This window comes from Phyllobates terribilis, unplaced genomic scaffold (assembly GCF_046119375.1).
Source record: "Phyllobates terribilis strain yellow unplaced genomic scaffold, ASM4611937v1 Scaffold_8__6_contigs__length_399053987, whole genome shotgun sequence".
NCBI lineage: Eukaryota > Metazoa > Chordata > Amphibia > Anura > Dendrobatidae > Phyllobates > Phyllobates terribilis.
Window position 1 is genome coordinate 84,533,162 of NW_027362768.1, and position 20,870 is coordinate 84,554,031.

The following is a 20,870-nucleotide window of genomic DNA, read 5'->3' on the forward strand; positions in this document are numbered from 1 at the left end:
CGCGGCTGTTGCGGGCACATGTCAGCTGTAAGAATCAGCTGACATGTGCTCGGTTCAGTGAGGGCTCAGCGCAGCAGCCCTCACTGAACGGGGGGTACGCAAATGTGCGTACTAAGACGTCATGGGTTGTAAAGGGGTTAAGGTCTATGGGCTGTAGCCAACCTCCATGGACGTGGTTGCAAGAGAAAAATTGATGACGAATGAAAGAGACAGATAATACGAATGGTAACCAAAGAGCCCAGAATAACTTCCAAAGAGATTAGAGATAAACTCCTCCAAGGTCAATGTACATCAGTGTCAGATCGCACAATTCGTTGCCATCTTGGCCAAACTGGACTTCATGGAAGACGACCGAGGAGGAAACACTTTTGAAAGCAAATCATAAAAAAGTGAAACTGGAATTTGCCAAAATACATATTGACAAGCCACAAAGCTTTTGGGAAAATGTCCTTTGGACAGATGAAACAAAGTTGAAACTTTTCGGCAAGTCATGTCAGTTCCACGTTCACAGATGTAAAAATGAAGCATATAAAAAAAAGGATTGTAACTACTGTAACACATGGAGGAGACTCAGTCATGTTTTGGGGCTGCTTTGCTGCATCTGGCACAGGGGATCTTGAATCTGTGCAGGGTACAATTAAATCTCAAGACTATCAGGGCATTCTGGAGCAAAATGTGCTGCCCAGTGTCAGAAATCTTGGTCTGAGTCCTAGGTCAAGGATCCTACTACAAGATAATGACCCAAGACACACAGCTAAAAATACCCAAGAATGGCTAAGAGTAAAGCATCTGTGTCACGCACGAAGGTGGCACACGTGGTTAGTGGACACACTGTGCCACAAACAGGACTTATCCAGGAGGGGAATAATTAAGCAGCTACCTTGGTGTTAACTGGAGCCTCTAGTGGTGAGGTCAGGAGTGTGCGGCAGGTAGCTGACCCCAAGGGTCAGAGATGTTAATTTAGATTCCTAGACAGGACAGGGCGGCCACTTTGGACAGGTACAGACACACATGTCTTGGGAAACTGTCCAGGTATCGCTGATGCGTCCACGGGGTACAGATACTGAGGATGCGGCTTCATGGTAACATATAACCTACAGGGACAGAACAGAATAGGGAATCACTATAATAGAATAATGGGAACACAGGATGCGGGAATAACTTTAATAGACTAAGGACAGGGGACCTGGCAACATACAGTTGCACAAACCTAACCACCTAACACTAAACTATAGAGGTTGCTCAGGCACCTCCCTATAGGGTAGGGTGCCTTTTATACAAGATGCCTCACAGCTATTGGCTGGAAGACATCTTGGAAATGAACACTTTAACTAAATGCCTCCCAGCTGTTAGCTGGGGGCTTTTACCATGTGCGCATGCTGCCCCTTTAAGAGAGGGGTGCGCGATCACGGATGCACTAGGCGCACTGCCGGGAGACATTGTGGCGTGCACAGAGAAAGAGATGTGCAGGGACATTGCCGCTGCTGGTGCGGTGAGTACGTCAGCGGCCCTGCATGGAGGTAGGAGGGGAACCATGCGGGGGCCACGGGCACAGACGCTACAATTGGACTATTCTGAAGTGGCTTCTATGAGCCCTGATCTAAATCCTATCTGTGGAAGGGGCTGAAACTTGCAGTCTGTAGAAGGCACCTTCACACTTGAGACATCTGCAGCAGTTTGCTCATGAGGAGTGGCCCAAAATACCCGTGTACAGGGGCAGAAGTCTCATTGACAGTTACAGAAATCGTTTGTTTGCAGTGATTGCCTCAAAAGGTTGTGCAACAAAATATTAAGTTAAAGGGGTTGATCAGTCTTAATGCTCAAGCCTGCAATCACTCTATGTACTGGTGCCTGGATCTCGCAGGCAATTTGCCGACTAGATGTACACGGCCTAGCTCAATACAAGTGTATTGAGGCCAGGCTCCCAGCATCGGCACCGGAGTAACCTGACAGCACGCACTTTGAGGATTCACAAGTCAGCAGTCACATAGAGTGACTGCCTACTTGGGCCCCAAGCCTGAAAAACCCCTTTAACGGTACCATCATTTTTGACCAGGTCATTTTAATTTTTCTGTTAAACCACAATTCAAAAGCAATGTCTGATTTTCATTAGTTGATATTCAGTAAGTTTAAACTGAAATTTACTTTTGTTGTTTACAAGTCATTTCAGTGACCATTGTGGGTTTTTCTTACTTTAACAGAAGGGAACCATCAATTCTGTCCATGTGTGTATGTACTGATGTGTGTGTTGTATACTGATGTGTGCAATATATATTGATGTGTGAGTTATACACTGATGTGAGTGTTAATTATTGATGTGTGTATTGTATACTGATTTGTGTGTTGTATTCATGTGTTATACATGTGTCTGTTGTATATTGATGTATGTGTTATATACTGATGTCTGTGTTGTATTTTGATGTGTGTGTGTTATATATTAATCAATATTTTTATCAACAGAGTGTAAAAGCCATGTTACCGCGACAAGGTGTACCCAATCAGGATGGTCCCTAAATCTTGTAGTTCATCTCACTACGCGCCAGCAGGCCACAAAATAGACAAGTCAGAGCAGGACCTGGACCTGATTGTGTTTTGCGCCTGCCTGTGGGAATCTAAACCGAGAAGGTGCACAACCCACAGGAGAGAGGCCTCTCTCCCAAGTCTATTTTGAGGCCTGCTGGCATGTAACGAGGTGAACTACAAGAGTTAGGGACCATCCTGATTGGGTACACCTTCGCTCGGTGGGATGGCTTTTAAGCTTGTTTGATCAAAATAGTGTCAGCTGTATACCCTATGTTATTTACACGTATTATTACAATGTATTAATATACTTACTGTGGGTATTTGCTCATTTAAAACTGGACATTAGGAGCCAGATGTCCAGCTGCAGGTGTCCATTGACCTCACCTCACTGCTCTCGCAGGCTGTCATGGTGCAGATCAAAACAGCAATGAAGGCTGGAATGGAGGTCTATCCTCTTTAGCGATGAGTCCAACTTCTGTGTTGGATGCAATAATAGCTGGAGATTGGAATGTAGACCACGTGAGCAACGCAGTGAAGAGGCCTTCACGAGGGAACGTCACACTGACCTTACTCCTGGGACTATGGTGTGGGGTGGAACGGATCCCTGCAGCCTTCATTCCAGGTACAATAACAGCTCAGTATTACATTGATTTGGCCGTGGAACCAGCGGTACAGCCATTTTTCCCTAAGATCCCAGGAGCCATTTTTCAGGAACGTGCTAAACGTGCTACAATGCCTGCATCGTCTCTGGACTTGTCCCCAACCCAGCACATCTGGGCCGTCATTGTTTTTTAATTACACAGTGAGCTGCCAGCAGTGGATCCTAATGATTTGCCCAAGTGCATTCAGCATGGAAGAATATTCCTCAGACAACCATTAATAATATCACTGATAGCAGCCATGGCGAGTAAGTGTGTGTTATTCTGCACGAGACGCTCATACTTGATACTGAATAAATCGAGAGTTTTGAAAATGTTTCCATTTTTTTATCATTTGTATATCAGTAACATGTCTATCTATCTTGTGACTTTCAAAACTTCACAAATTTTCCATCTTAGTATTACAATTTCAATATTGAGGAATGTAGTAAATTGTACGGATGTGTATATAGTAAGGTGCGGTACATATAGAGCATGACGTGGACTCCATGCTATATACAGTGGGGTATAAAAAATATTTAGTCAGCCACCAATTGTGCAAGTTCTCCCACTTAAAAAGATGAGAGAGGCCTGTAAGTGACATCATAGATAGACCTCAACTATGAGAGACAAAATGAGAAAACAAATCCTGAAAATCACATTGTCTGATTTGGAAAGAAATTTTTTTCAAATTTTGGTGGAAAATAAGTATTTGGTCAATTACAAACAAGCAAGATTTCTGGCTCTCACATACCTGTAACTTCATCTTTAAGAGGCTCCTCAGTCCTCCACTCATTACCTGTAGTACTGGCACCTGTTTGAACTTGTTATCAGTATAAAAGACGCTGGTCCGCAACCTCAAACAGTCACACTTCAAACTCCACTATGGTGAAGACCAAAGAGCTGTCGAAGGACACCAAAAACAAAATTATAGCCCTGCACCAGGCTGGGAAGACTGAATCTGCAATATGCAAGCAGCGTGGTGTGAAGAAATCAACTGTGGGAGCAATAATTAAAAAATGACCACTACAAGACCGCTGATAATCTCCCTCGATCTGGGGCTCCACACAAGATCTCACCCCGTGGGGTCAAAATGAACTCAAGAATGGTGAGCAAAAATCCCAGAACCACACTGGGGGACCTACTGAATGACCTGCAGAGAGCTGGGACCAACGTTACACAGGCTACCAACAGTAACACACTACGCCGCCAGGGACTCAGATCCTACAGTGCCAGACGTGTCCCACTGCTTTAGCCATTACATGCCCGGGCCCGTCTGAAGTTTGCTAGAGAGCATTTGGATAATCCAGAAGAGTATTCTGAGAATGTCATATGGTCAGATGAAACCAAAGTAGTACTGTTTGGTAGAAACACAACTCGTCGTGTTTGGAGGAGAAAGAATGCTGAGTTGCATCCAAAGCACACAATACCTACTGTGAAGCATGGGGGTGGCAACAGCATGCTTTGGGTCTGTTTCTCTGCCAAGGGACCAGGACGACTGATCCGTGTACATGAAAGAATGAATGGGGCCATGTATCGTGAGATTTTGAGTGCAATCCTCCTTCCATCAGCAAGGGCATTGAAGATGAAATGTGGCTGGGTCTTTCAGCATTACAATGATCCCAAGCACACCGCCAGGGCAACGAAGGAGTGGCTTTGTAAGAAGAATTCAAGTTCCTGAAGTGGCCTAGCCAGTCTCCAGATCTAAATCCTATAGAAAACCTTTGGAGGGAGTTGAAAGTCCGTGTTGCCCAGCAACAGACCCAAAACATCACTGCTCTAGAGGAGATCTGCATGGAGGAATGGGCCAACATACCAGCAACAGTGTGTGCCAACCTTGTGAAGACTTACAGAAAAGTTTGACCTCTGTCAATGCCAACAAAGGATATATAACAAAGTATTGAGATGAACTTTTGTAATTGACCAAATACTTATTTTCCACCAAAATTTAAAAAAAAATTCTTTCCAAATCAGGCAATGTGATTTTCAGGATTTGTTTTCTCATTTTGTCTCTCATAGTTGAGGTCTACCTATCATGTCAATTACAGGCCTCTCTCATCTTTTTATGTGGGAGAACTTGCACAATTGGTGGCTGACTAAATGCTTTTTTTCCCCACTGTACATAGGCACAGCATCACACTGTATACTATACACACAACTCTATACATTTTACACAGTCCCACACTATATTATATATCATGGTATAATGTATACAACATATAGGGTGTGGACTACATTACTACATGACAGTATAGAGTGTGGAGCTGTGTATGTAATTGTGGAGCTGTGATTGCGTGTAATTCTCAGTATATGTTCCTATGCTGTATATTTAGACTGCACAGTGTCACTTCTGCTGTCCTGTATACTGGGTGTAATTCTCATTATCTGTATCATGTACAGTGCCTTGAGAAAGTATTCATACCCCGTGAACTTTTCCATATTTTTTTCAAGCTGCAACCACTAGCTTATATGTATTTTATTTGAGATTTAATGTGATATACCAACACAAAATAGCAAGTATTTGTGAAGTATAAATGAAATGATACATGGTTTTCTAATTATTTAAAATGGGTTAATGGGTTGATTGTGACTTGTAGGATTGCTACTTCCAATAGGTGGCGCTATAGAGTACAAGTCCTCTTTTTCTCTGAAGAGGCAATTTGCATATTAAATTTCCCAGAGGAGCATTGCATGGCGAATAAGCCTCCTTGCCTTGACGTGCCAGAGCTGGTGTGTCACTCTCCATAAGGAGAAACGCTACCCTTTAAAAACTATAAATCTGAAAATTGTGATGTGCATGTATATTCAGCCCACCTATAGTCCGATACCCCTAAATAAAACCCTGAGTGACCAATTGCCTCCAGAAGTCACATAATTAGTAAATTGAGTCTTCTTGTGTGCAATTTATTATCAGTATAACTAAAGCTATTCTGTGGAGGCCTCAGAGGTTTGTTAACATTAGGGATCAAACAGTATCATGAAAACCAAAGAACACACCAGACAGGTCAGGGACAAAATTGCAGAGTAAAGCAGGGTTAGGTTATAACAAATAGCCCAAGCTCTAAACATCTCATGGAGCATTGCTCAATCTAGCATCCATAAATGGAAGAAGTGTCGCAAAACTGTAAACCTACCTAGACATGGTCGTCCACCTAAACAGACATCTCAAGAAAGGAAAGAGGCTCATAGTCACTCTGTAGGAGCTGCAGAGATCTACAGCTCAGGTGGGAGAATATGTCTACAGGACAGCGATTAGTCCTTTACTCCACAAATCTGGCCTTTATGTAAGAGTGGCAAGAAGAAAGTCATTTTTGAGAGCTAGCCATAACAAGTCCCATTTGTAGTTTGTAAACAGCTCTGTAGGGGACACGGCTAGCATGTAGAAGAAGGTGCTCTGGTCATATGAGGCCAAAGTAGAACTTTTTGGGCTAAATGCAAATTGCTTTGTGTGGCGGAAAACTAACACTGCACATAATTCTGATCCCCAAAGTCAAACATGGCGGTGGCAGCATCATGCTCTGTGGATGCTTTTCATCAGCAGGAAAAGGGATGCTGGTCAGAGTTGTTGGGAAGCTGGAAGGAGCTAAATGCAGGGCAATCCTGGAGGAAAACCTGTTACAGACTGCAAAAGACTTGAGACTGGGGCGTAGGTTCACCTTCCAGCAGGACAACGACCCTAAACATACTGCCAGAGCTACAATGGAATGGATTAGATCAAAGCAAATTCATGTCTGTGAATGGTCCAGTCACAGTCCAGACCTAAATCCTACTGAGAATCTGTGGCAAGACATGAAAGTTGCTGATCATAGACGTCTCCATCCAATCTCACTGAAAATCATGGGGCCCTATAGCAGAAGTTCCAAGTGCCCCCCTCCCCCCCAAAAAAATATATAATTGTCCGGGTCGCAGAAGAGCATATCTCACTACTTTCCAGCCTTTACATAGTAATTTTCATCCTACTGGTGCCCTGGATTGCTCTTTCATTGTTTGCATAAAGTACGATGCCAACAAAAGTGTCCCCCCCAAACAACACAGTATGAATCCCCCATGGTGAATCCCTCCACATTAGCCTCTACATGCACAGTATAATGACTTTACTGTACCCCACATCAACTCCTAAGACAAAGTATGGTGATCCCAACACAGTATGACCCCCACACAGCCCTCCATGCAGTATAATGGGCCAACATGCAGTATAATGGCCCCACACCTCTCCACACTGTACAATGGCCCGCACTAGCCTTCCACACAGAATAATGCCCCCCACACAGTATCATGGACCCCACACAAACAATCACACTGTATAATTGCTTTCATACAGTATAATGCCCCCCCCACATAGCCCTCCAAATATTATAATGGCCCCACATAACCTTCCACATAGTATAATGCAACCCCCATAATCCTCTATACAGTATAATGCACTCCTCATGGCCCTCAATACAATATAATGTACACCCTCATGGTTGTCCATACAATATAATGAACCCCCATGGTCTTCCATACAATATAATGAGCCCCCATGGTCCTCCATACAATATGATTCACCCCCCATGGTCCTCCATACAGTATAATGCACCCCCCATGGTTCTCTATAGAATATAAGTCACCCCCATGGTACTCCATACAATATAATGCACCCCCCATGGTCCTCCATACAGTATAATGCACCCCCATGGTTCTCTATAGAATATAATTCACCCCCATGGTACTCCATACAATATAATGCACCCCCCATGGTCCTCCACACAGTATAATTCACCCCCATGGTCCTCCATACAATATAATGCACCCTCCATACAATATAATACATCCCCATGGTCCTACATACAATATAATACACCCTCCATGGTCCTACATACAATATAATACACCCCCAATGGTCCTCCATACAATATAATGCACTCCATGGTCCTCCATACAATATAATGCAACCCCATGGTCCTCCATGCAATATAATGCGCCCCCATGGTCCTCCATACAATATAATACACCCCCATGGTCCTCCATACAATATAATACACCCCATGGTCCTCCATACAATATAATACACCCCCCATGGTCCTCTATACAATATAATACACCCCCATGGTCCTCCATACAATATAATACACCCCCATGGTCTTACATACAATATAATACACCCCCATGGTCTTACATACAATATAATACACACACCATGGTCCTCCATACAATATAATACACCCCCAATGGTCCTCCATACAATATAATGCACTCCATGGTCCTCCATACAATATAATGCATCCCCATGGTCCTCCATGTAATATAATGCGCCCCCATGGTCCTCCATACAATATAATACACCCCCCATGGTCCTCCATACAATATAATACACCCCATGGTCCTCCATACAATATAATACACCCCCCATGGTCCTCTATACAATATAATACACCCCCATGGTCCTCCATACAATATAATACACCCCCATGGTCTTACATACAATATAATACACCCCATGGTCTTACATACAATATAATACACCCACCATGGTCCTCCATACAATATAATACACCCCCATGGTCCACCATACAATATAATACACCCCCATGGTCCACCATACAATATAATACACCCCCCTTGGTCCTACATACAATATAATGCGCCCCCCGTGATTATGTATACAATATAATGCCCCCCCATGGTCCTCCATACAATATAATGCATCCCCATGGTCCTCCATACAATATAATGCACCCCCGTGGTCCTCCATACAATATAATATACCGCCATTGTCCTCCATACAATATAATACACCCCCAGGGTCCTACATACAATATAATATACCCACTATGGCCCTCCATACAATATAATACACCCCCCATGATCCTCCATACAATATAATACACCCCCTATGGTCCTTCATACAATATAATGCATCCCCCTGTGGTCCTGTATACAATATAACGCACCCTCGATGGTCCTCCTTACAATATAATGCACCCCATGGTCCTCCATACAATATAAGGCATACCCATGGTCCTCCATAAAATATAATGCGCCCCATGGTCCTCCATACTATATAATACACCCCCCTGGTCCTTCATATAATAATAATAATAATTTTTATTTTCATAGCGCCAACATATTCCGCAGCACTTTACAAATTTTAGGGGGGACTTATACAGACAATACAGAGTAAGCATATCTCATATCGAAAGGAGTGAGGGCCCTGCTCGCAAGCTTACAGTCTATGAGGAAATGGGGGATACACAAAAGGTAGAATGTACATATATTGTATAATGCAGCCTTGATATACTAAATAGGATAAATAATACATGGACTGGTCGCCAGCCAGTATGTGTGCAGTCCTGACCGAGGCTATTAAGTGCATGGTTGGTATGAACCTGAAATTGAAGATTTTAATATGGGGGAAAACTGGGACGGACAGATAGTGTGTGGAGGCGATATGCAAGTCAAAAGAAATGGGTTTTTAGGGTCCGCTTGAAACTGTGGGTATTGAGAGTTAATCGAACTGTCCTGGGTAGTGCATTCCAAGGAATTGTTGCAGCACGCGAGAAATCTTGGAGATGGGAGTGGGAAGTTCGGATTATGGAGGATTTTAGTTTTAAGTCATTGGCAGAACGGAAGTCACGTGTAGGGTGGTAGACTGAGACAAGGGAGGAGATGTAGGGGAGTACTGAAGCATGGAGCGCTTTGTGGGTAAGCGTGATAAGTTTAAATTGAACTCTATATTGGATGGGCAACCAATGCAATGACTGGCACAGGGAAGAGGCATCGGTGTAGCGGTTGGCGAGGAATATGATCCTGGCTGCTGCGTTAAGGACGGATTGGAGAGGGGAGAGGGAGCCCGATAAGTAGAGAGTTGCAGTAGTCCAGACGAGAATGAATAAGAGCTACAGTAAGAGTTTTTGCCGAGTCAAAGGTGAGAAAAGTCTTTATTCTTGAGATGTTTTTGAGGTGTAGATGACATGAACGAGCGAGTGATTTGATGTGAGGAGTGAAGGAAAGATCTGAATCAAAAATGACCCCAAGACAGCGAGCTTGTTGCTGGGAGTAATGGTTGAGCCACAAACGGATATGGCAATATCGGGCACAGGTAGGTTAGTGGAGGGAGGAAATACGAGTAGTTCAGTTTTTGACAGATTCAGTTTTAGGCAGAGGGAGGACATGATGTTAGACACAGCAGAAAGACAATCACTGGTCTTTTGTAGTAATGCAGGGGTGATGTCCGGAGCAGAGGTGTATAATTGGGTGTCATCAGCATAGAGATGGTACTGAAAACCGAATCTGCTGATTGTTTGTCCAATGGGAGCGGTGTATAAGGAGAAAAGAAGGGGCCTAGGACTGATCCTTGAGGAACCCCGACAGTAAGGGGAAGGAGAGAGGAGGAGGAGCCGGCAAAAGACACAGAGAAGGAGCGGTCAGAGAGATAGGAGGAGAACCAGGAGAGAACAGTGTCCTTGAGGCCAATAGTGCGGAGCATAGTGAGGAGGAGCTGGTGATCCACAGTGTCGAATGCTGCAGAGAGATCCAGGAGAATCAGCAGGGAGTAGTGACCATTAGATTTAGCTGTTAGTAGATCATTAGAGACTTTAGTGAGGGCAGTTTCAGTAGAATGTGAAAAGCGGAAACCAGATTGTAAAGAGTCAAGAAGAGAGTTGTCTGAGAGATAGCGGATTAGACGGGAATGGACTAGGCGTTCCAGGAGTTTTCACACAATATAATACACCCCCATGGTCCTTCATACAATATAATACACCCCCCCATGGTCCTCCATACAATATAATACACCCCCATGGTCCTCTATACAATATAATACACCCCCATGGTCCTCCATACAATATAATACACCCCCCATGGTCCTCCATACAATATCATACACCCACCATGGTCCACCATACAATATAATACACCCCCCATGGTCCTCCATACAATATAATACACCCCCCCATGGTCCTACATACAATATAATGCGCCCCCGTGGTCATGTATACAATATAATGCACCCCCCATGGTCCTCCATACAATATAATGCATCCCCATGGTCCTCCATACAATATAATGCACCCTCCATGGTCCTCCCTATAGTATAATGAACCCCCCATGGTCCGCCATACAATATAATACATCCCCATGGTCCCCCATACAATATAATACATCCCATGGTCTTCCATACAATATAATACATCCCATGGTCTTCCATACAATATAATACACCCCCCATGGTCCTCCATACAATATAATACACCTCCATGGTCCTCCATACAATATAATACACCCCCCATAGTCCTCCATACAATATAATGAACCCCCATAGTCCTCCATACAATATAATACACCCTCATGGTCCTCTATAGAATATAATACACCCCCATGGCCCTACATACAATATAATACACCCCTCATGGTCCTACATACAATATAATGCGCCCCACTTTGGTCCTGTATACAATATAATACACCCCATGGTCCTCCATATAATATAATACATCCCCCATTGTCCTCCATACAATATAATGCATCCCTATGGTCCTCCATGCAATATAATGCGCCTCCATAGAATATAATACACCCCCATGGTCCTCCATACAATATAATACACCCCCATGGTCCTCCATACAATATAATACACCCCCATGGTCTTACATACAATATAATACACCCACCATGGTCCTCCATACAATATAATACACCCCCCATGGTCCTCCATACAATATAATACACCCCCCATGGTCCTCCATACAATATAATACACCCCCCATGGTCCTACATACAATATAATGCGCCCCCCGTGATTATGTATACAATATAATGCCCCCCATGGTCCTCCATACAATATAATGCATCCCCATGGTTCTCCATACAATATAATGCGCCCCCATGGTCCTCCATACAATATAATACACCTCCCATTGTCATACATATGGTATTATGGCCACCAATCACTGATTTAAAAAAATAAACACAATACTCACCTCTCCTGGTTCCACCCAATGCTCCGGTCTGCTAAGCCTGTGGTGGGAAGCGCCAGACATCTCAGAACAGTGGGCGCCAGTAATGATGTCATTGCGCCCGCTGCTCTGAAACGTCAGACGTCAAGGCAGGACGGTGGGGGTGGAAGTGTCTGCTTACGCTCCCTCCTCCATCATCATTGCTCATACTGATGTACGGAGCCCTGGACGTCAGCGAGCAAGGATGATGGAGGAGGAGGTGTCAGCAGATGCTTCCACCTCCATCATTCTGTGTGGGTGGGGGACGGGAGGTGCGGGCGCTCACACCAGGCCCCCCGGCTCACGGGCCCCATAGCAGTGGTGTTGCCTGCTGCTATTGGTGGTAGGCCACTGTCACTGAACTAGTGTGCACAGAAGAATGGACAAAACTGTCACCTCTATATGTATAAAGCTGGTAGAGACAGACCCCAAAGGACTTGTAGAAGTTATTGCAGTGACAGGTGGTCCTACATCCTACAAGGTATTGGCTCGGGGGGCTGAACACAAATGCACTTGACAATTTTCAGATTTATATTTTTAAAATATTTAGAAAACCATGTGTCATTTCCTTTACACTTCATAAACACTCGCTACTTAGTGTTGGTATATCATATAAAATCCCAATAAAATACACTTAAAGGGGTTGTCCACTACTTTTACATTGATGCCCTATCCGTCTATACTGCACATCCGCCTCCTATTCAATTGAATGGAAGGCAGAGCTGCAGTACACTGCGGCGGCCACTACCACTTGACAGCGGAGTCCGGCCCGCGGCACCAATAACAGCAGATCGCCAGGGGTGCCGCGTGCGGGACCCCGGCCAATTATACATAGATGCGCATCAATGTAAAAGTAGTGGACAACCCCTTTAAGTTTGTCACTTGTGGATATAACATGAAAATACTGTATGTGGAAAAGTCCAAAGGGTATGAACACTTGAGCAGAGCCTGTCCACACTGCAGAGCAGCACCTCTCCTGTACACTGGGTGTAATTCTCAGTATAGCAGCATTATGCCGTGTACAGTGAGAGGCTCAGAGCAGCCGTCAGTATGGCGCGCCTTCACCTCAGCTGTACATGCATATAGAAGTACTGGTGTCTCCTAGACTACACAGCCCGCAGAGCTGAGCTCCTGCTGCCGCCGCCCTCACACTACAAGTTATATATGCCGCTCACTGGCTGAGGAGACACAACGCAGACGAGGCACCGCCCTCATTTCTACACCGCCATCGTGTGGCCAGTGTGGATAATACAATTTCTCGATCGTTTCCAGATTAATGTTTTTCTGAGGAAGTGACGACATTGGACCGGAAGCGCCCATCTTTGTTACGGGAACACCTCATTTAGCTGATTATGTCATCAAATGTAGGCGCGGCCACTGAACCGTGCGTTCCAGGCGCTGACTGATGACGTCATGGCGGACGGGTTGGGCTTAATTTGAAAAAGTACCCGGTAAATAAACGACAGTAGAGAAGAGGCGGATGGTGGTGGCCGCAGTGTGATGTGAGTGCTGCGACCAGGGAGAAAGCAAGGACGGGACAGCGAGCACCGGGGCCTGGCGGTGAGTAGTGAGTGTGCCCGCTGTAATGGCTGCAGTCAGTCACCTGTGTGTACATCTGACCGCAGCCAATGCAGGCTGTCCTCTAATACAAGGACACTGTACCCCCTAATGATAGGCCGATAATGACGGGCCCATTATTGGGGGATGGACCTGGACCATGTAGTCCCCCTTAATGATCGGCCGATTCCCGGGGGACGGATCCTGTAGCCTCTAATGATCGGCCCATTACTGGGCCACGGCACCAGTACCCTTGAAGAGGTTGTCTGCTTTTACATTGATGGCTGATCGGCCGGGGTCCCACACCCAGCACCCCCACCGATCAGACATAGATGACTTATCCTAAGGATAGGCAATCAGTGTAAAAGTAGTGGACTACCTCTTTAACCCCATTTTTGGGGGATGGTCCTACATACTGTAATCGGCCGGACCCCGAGGAACGGCCCCTGTCCTTCATATTCCATATAACGTCACATCCATTTGGTGCAAATTCCACTTTGTTCATTTATCAGGTTTGTACCACGTTTCGGGTTACTGTAGGTGATATCTCCTAAACTTGGTACAAACCCTTTTATAAGCAATAGTATTGTGTGCGGCCACGATATCCCGAATTGTGGGATCTATAAGCCTGCTTTCATGGACCAGCAGGGTGCTGAAATAATGGCTACCAAATTAGTATTTTCTTTTTTCTGGTACATGTGCCAAAAATGGGAGTCTGCTGTAGATCTGAGGTTCCTGCTACAATGATTAGTTTTCTATCACGCATTATACCCTCCCTGTCATTGAGACTGCCAAGAACATTGCTGGAAATCACAGGATGGAGACAGGTACCTGATAAACGATGGAAAGAACATTTCATGTGTATTAAGTATGAGTGCACTTACAGCCTTGGCTGGTAGCAATGGGGTTATTATCCTCTTGACCCCCGAGGGTGGTTTGCACGTTAATGACCAGGCCAATTTTTACAATTCTGACCACTGTCACTTTATGAGGTAATTACTCTGGAACGCTTCAACGGATCCCCCTGATTCTGAGGTTGTTTTTTCGTGACATATTGTACTTCATGATAGTGGTAAAATTTCTTCGATATCACTTGCGTTTATTTGTGAAAAAAATGGAAATTTGGCGAAAATTTTGAAAATTTCTCAATTTTCAAACTTTGAATTTTTATGCCCTTAAATCAGAGAGTTATGTCACACAAAATAGTTAATAAATAACATTTTCCACATGTCTACTTTACATCAGCACAATTTTGGAACCAAAATTTTTTTTTTGTTAGGGAGCTAAAAGGGTTAAAAGTTGACCAGCGATTTCTCATTTTTCCAACAAAATTTACAAAACCATTTTTTTAGGGACCACATCACATTTGAAGTCACTTTGAGAGGTCTTTATGACAGAAAATACCCAAAAGTGACACCATTCTAAAAACTGCACCCCTCAAGGTGCTCATTCAAGAACTTTATTAACCCTTCAGGTGCTTCACAGGAATTTTTGGAATGTGGAAGAAAAAAATGAACATTTAACTTTTTTCACAAAAATGTTACTTTAGACCCAATTTTTTTTATTTTCACAGGGGTAACAAGAAAAAATGGACCCCAAAATTTGTTGTGCAATTTCCTCTGGGCACGCAGATAAACACTGTTTGGGCGCACGGCAGGGCTCGGAAGGGAAGGAGCGCCATTTGACTTTTTGATTGTAAAATTTGCTAGAATAATTAGCGGACACCATGTCGCGTTTGGAGAGCCCCTGATGTGCCTAAACATTGGAGCTCCCCCACAAATGACCCCATTTTGGAAACTATAACCCTCAAGGATTTTATTAAGGTGTATAGTGAACATTTTGAACCCAGAGGTACGACACAGAATTTGATAACATTAGGTCATCATATTGAATAAGTTGTCATTAGTCTTGAGCACAAGTGCTCGCTACTTGAGTTTGCATCGGGTACTCAGGTATGCACCATGTACTGCGTGTGCTCGAGTGACATGCTCGAGTCCCTGCCCCGCATGTTTCATGGTTATTAGACACCCAAAAAAAAACATGCGGGGATCGCTCGTGCATGGCAGGCAATCCCCGCAAAGTTTTTTTTGGCCGCGAAGCATATGGGGCGGAGACTCGAGCATGTCACTCAAATACCCACGATACTCATTGCATACACGAGCACCCAATGCAAACTGAAGTAGCGAGCACTTGTGCTCAACACTAGTCGCCATATCGTCATCTTTTTTTCTTACTTTTGAAAAAAATCCCAACCCCATCACAACCCTAACCCCAAACCCAGCCCTAACCCTAGCCCAACCCTAACCCGAGAGTTTATTTTTTACGCCGTTCCTCGTGCGGTATAAGTGATTAGACGACCTTATTCTTCGGGTCAGTGAGACTACAGCGATACCAGAATCATATGGCGTTTTTATGACTGACAGCTGTCGCACACTAAGAGACGCATTTTTTGTAAAATCTAGTTTTTGCATCGCCATATTTTGAGAGCTATAATTTTTCCAGATTTTGGCAGACAGTCATGTGACGGCTCGTTTTTTGCGGGATGACTTGACGTTGTTATTGGTGCCATTTTCAGGCACGTGACATTTTTTTTGATCGCTTTCTATTCCGATTTTTGGGAGGCAGAATAAACAAAAACCAACAATTCAGGAATTGTTTTTTTTTTGTTTTTTTTTATTCTGTTCCGCGTGTGGTAAAATTGATAAGGCAGCTTTATTCTTCGGGTCAGTACGTTTACAGTGGTACCACATTTATATCGTTTTCCTGTTTTCCACTTTTACATAATAAAAGCAATTTTATAGAAAAAAATATTTTTTAGCATAGCTTTATTCTGAGAGCTATAACTTTTTTATTTTTCGGCTGATGGAGCTGTATGGCGGCTTGTTTTTATGCAGGACGAGATGGCGTTTTCAGCGGTACCATTTTTATTTATATTCGTCTTTTTGATCGGGTGTTATTCCATTTTTTGTTTGGCGGTATGATGATAAAGCATTGTTTTTTGCTTGTTTTTTTTTTTTTTACTGTGTTCACTGAAGGGGTTAACTAGTGGGACAGTTTTATAGATCAGGTTGTTCCGGACGCGGCGATACCAAATATGTGTACTTTTATTGTTTTTTTTTATAATAATATTTATTGATGTGTACATTATATTTTTATTTTTGGTGGATTATTTATTTATTTTTTTTCCCCACTTTCTGACAGTTTTTACACTTTTTTTACTCTGTCCCACTCTGGGACTTTCACTTTTGTTCATTCTGATCGCCTGCATGGCACAGGAATGCAGCACCATCCCTGTGCCATGCGGGCTGTCAGCGCTGGACAGGGAGAAGATAGTTTGGAGATGCACTGCGCATGTCCAAACAATCTTCCTGTTGTCTGGTGACCCGGATGTTGTCATGACGACATCGGGTCGTCATGGCAACATCCTGGAAGCCACGGCAGACAGCGCTGGAGGCCGGAAGAGGAGGTGAGTATCTGCGATCACCTTCCCTTGCCACCGCAATGCTGCGATCGACTTCGATCGCAGCATTGCGGGGGTCAATGTGCTGGGAGCGGTGCGGGACCGCTCCCTGCACATTGTCACAGCTGACACCCGGCGGCGATCGCGCCCGCACAGCCTGTGTGCGCGCGATCGCGATGACGTACTAATACGGGTCTGGCTCTTAAATCCCAGGGCACAGACGCGTATTAGTACGTCTAATGTTGTTAAGGGGTTAATGGTTGTCTGAGGAATATTCTGCCACGCTGAATGCTCTTTGGCAAATCATCAAGATCCGCTACTGGCAGCTCCTTTTGCAATTGTCCATAATGATGTCCTAGATCAGGGGTCTCAAACTCGGCTGGGTATATGGGCCGCACATGGAAAAAATTTTAATTTGGGGGGCCGCATTCTTTGTTCAATGTGACATTTTTAGTGATACCATTTTTTTTTGTGTACACCTTTTGAACATTTTTGCCGTGTTTATTTTTTTATGGCTTGGGTCGTTATGGATGTGGCGATAATAAACGTGCACTTTTTTGTGTTTACTTTAGTTTACATATAAAACAGCATTTTTAGTGCCCAATATTTTTTCATGCTTTATTTTATTTTTTATTTTTTTTACAATTTTATTTCCCCCAATTGGCCACATACAGTAATATTGTCTTACAATTAGCATCATATAGTAATAATGGAAAACATCTTGTAGTAATGTTCCCCATCCAAGTCCCCATCTTGTACTAATGTGCTCCATCCAGGTCCCCATCCTGTGGCTATGTGCCCCATCCAGGTCCCCATCCTGTGGCAACGTTCCCCATCCTGGCGCCCATCTTGTACTAATGTGCCTCATCCAGGTCCCCATCTTGGGGCTATGTGCCCCATCCAGGTCCCCATCCTGTGGCAATGTTCCCCATCCAGGTCCCCATCTTGTGGCTCTGGTCCCCATCTTGTGGCTCTGGTCCCCATCTTGTGGCTCTGTGCCCCATCCAGGTCCCCATTATGTGCCCCATCCAGGTCCACATCTTGAGGCTCTGTGCCCCATCCAGGTCCACATCTTGAGGCTCTGTGCCCCATCCAGGTCCACATCCTGTGGCTATGTGCCCCATCCAGGTCCCCATCTTGTGGCTCTGGTCCCCATCTTGTGGCTCTGTGCCCCATCCAGGTCCCCATTATGTGCCCCATCCAGGTCCACATCTTGAGGCTATGTGCCCCATCCAGGTCCACATCTTGAGGCTCTGTGCCCCATCCAGGTCCCCATCCTGTGGCTATGTGCCCCATCCAGGTCCCCTCTTGTGGCTATGTGCCCCATCCAGGTCCCCTCTTGTGGCTATGTGCCCCATCCAGGTCCCCTCTTGTGGCTATGTGCCCCATCCAGGTCCCCTCTTGTGGCTATGTGCCCCATCCAGGTCCCCTCTTGTGGCTATGTGCCCCATCCTGGTCCCCATGTTGTGGCTCTGTGCCCCCTGTGCTGTTCTTCACACACATAAAATAGAAAAAAAAAAAAGATGATTCTCACCTGTCCTCCGTTCCCTCGGCGGCCTTCCTGCAGATGTGGCCCGCAGGCACCACAGAGTCCGACCCCTTGACGATCCCGACCTGGTCCAGGAGGAGCCGCCGACAGCAGCGCTGCATTGCCGCACAGAGACTGTTTCCCAGCACAGCATTTTCAATGTCAGCCGCCGGCCAATCAGAGGCCAGCAGCTGACATCTGCATATGGCAATGACGTCATACTCGCTGCGCCGACACGCAGATATCAGCTGCTGGCCTCTGATTGGCCAGCGGCTGGCATTGGAAATACAGTGCTGGGAAACAGTCTCTGTGCGGCAATTCAGCGCTGCTGGCGGCGGCTCCTCCTGGACCAGGTCGGGATCGTCAAGGGGTCGGACTCTGTGGTGCCTGCGGGCCGCATAAAGCAGCCTCAGGGGCCGCATGCGGCCCGCGGGCCGCGTGTTTGAGACCCCTGTCCTAGATGTTCTCGATGGAAGACATATCCGGAGACGCTGCAGGCCATGGTAGAACATTTAGGCCACGCAGGCTGCTCACAGTAGCACAAGCAACACGTGGCCTGGTGTTGAAGAACGGCTGCTGAGACACAATGGAGAAAAGGCAGTTCGATAACAAAATCAATGTAAGGCTGGGATGACACAACTGTATTTTCATCCGAGTAAATCGGTCCTATTTATGTTAATCGCACTCTAATCAGAGTTTGATCATAGTGTGATCCAATTTTCTCGGATGTGGAGAAGATGTGAAAAAAACAAATTCTCCATTCTGTCAGTCTGAGTAAATTGGACAGCACTTGAACGTCATCCGAGTGCTGTCTGATTTTTTTTTTTTTTGACGGACCTATTGACTTGCATGGCTGAGTGTGATCAGTTTTTTGGGGTGCAAATTGTGCATGCTGTGATATTATTTATTTTTTTTCTACTCCTCAGACTCCGTCTGAGGTAAACATTAGACACATGCACGGCCCCATAGAATAATATTGGTCCGAGTGAGAGCCAATGTTTTGTTGGATCGAACTCGGACCGAACATACGGTCATCTGCACGAGTCCTAAGGCCGAGCTGTTAGTGTATCTGGAATGAAGACCAGAGGGGGTCGGCTACTGTACATTATGGGACCTCACACCACAATCCCAGGAGTAGGACCGGTGTGACGCTCCCTCATGAAGGCCACTTCATTGCATTGCTCTCGTAGTTTCTAGACCAATCTCCGGCTATCATTGCATCCAAGACAAAGGCAGGATAGACCTCCAGTCCTACCTCCATTGCTGTCTTACTTTGCACTATGTTGGCCTTTGAGAGCGATGGCGTGAAGTCATTGGAACTTCTTTATGAGGGAAAATCAGATGAATCCTACTCCTGGGATTATGCTGTGGGGTGGCATAATGTACGATAGCCAAACCCCAGCTAGACTAACAGCTTGCCATCACATTGAGTTGTCCGTGGAACCAGTAGCACAGCCGTTTCTCCAAAGTGTCCCAGGAGTCATTTTTAACATGATCAATGTTAGGTCACATTGTGATGTGCACATCTGGCCTCAGAAAGCGCTGCAAAAAGCTGATCAGTGTTGGAGTCAGGTGTCGGACCCCCGCTGATATGATATCGGTGACTTGTCCTGGACAATCCCTCTAATGTGCTTTCCTTACCACACTTCCATCAACATCGCTCCCTGCAGATATTGTGTCTGATTGGATCCAAACCCCAGGACCCCAGAGCTGCAGGGGCAAGTCCGCTCTATCTCTAGATGTCCAATATTCTGATAAAGCATAATGTATGTGTTTTTAATATATATTACTTTTCCTCTTCAGGCATCTATTTTTTTCATCTAAGACCTCTTCTGACCACACTTGGCTGCAGTTATGAATAAACTCACGTTTCCTCAATTTCCTGCAGTGGATTTGGTAAATTTTTACCGCCAGACGATCCTGACAGGCGCCGAGGCTAAAAATTTTACCAAAAATGATATCTACCCCAACCCCAAGGTAAAGCTGTTACTACGTCTCTATTTATTACTTCTCTGGTTTGTGGGTGGGAATAAAGTGAAATAAAACTCTTTTGTGCAGTTTCTCTTGTAATTTCCTAAATTGGTGTTCTATATTATTGTTTTTTTATAGAAATGTTTTTTTTTTTTTTCCTCAGCAGTTCATTCACTGTAGGGTTGTGTCCACACTGCTGGATTCACGGTTGATAATTC

The 20,870-nt window shown here is 44.9% G+C and overlaps 1 protein-coding gene across 1 annotated transcript in view; it reads left to right on the forward strand.

Annotated features, from left to right (window-relative positions):
• Window positions 1-13,507: 13,507 nt before the first annotated feature.
• Window positions 13,508-20,870, forward strand: part of NUF2 (NUF2 component of NDC80 kinetochore complex) — a 28,101-nt gene continuing 20,738 nt past the window's right edge. Inside the window, exons 1-2 of the mRNA XM_073642582.1 lie at window positions 13,508-13,696; window positions 20,485-20,658. Coding sequence (XP_073498683.1) covers window positions 20,536-20,658 — 123 coding nt within the window. The 5' untranslated portion in view covers window positions 13,508-13,696; window positions 20,485-20,535. The remainder of the gene's footprint in view (window positions 13,697-20,484; window positions 20,659-20,870) is intronic.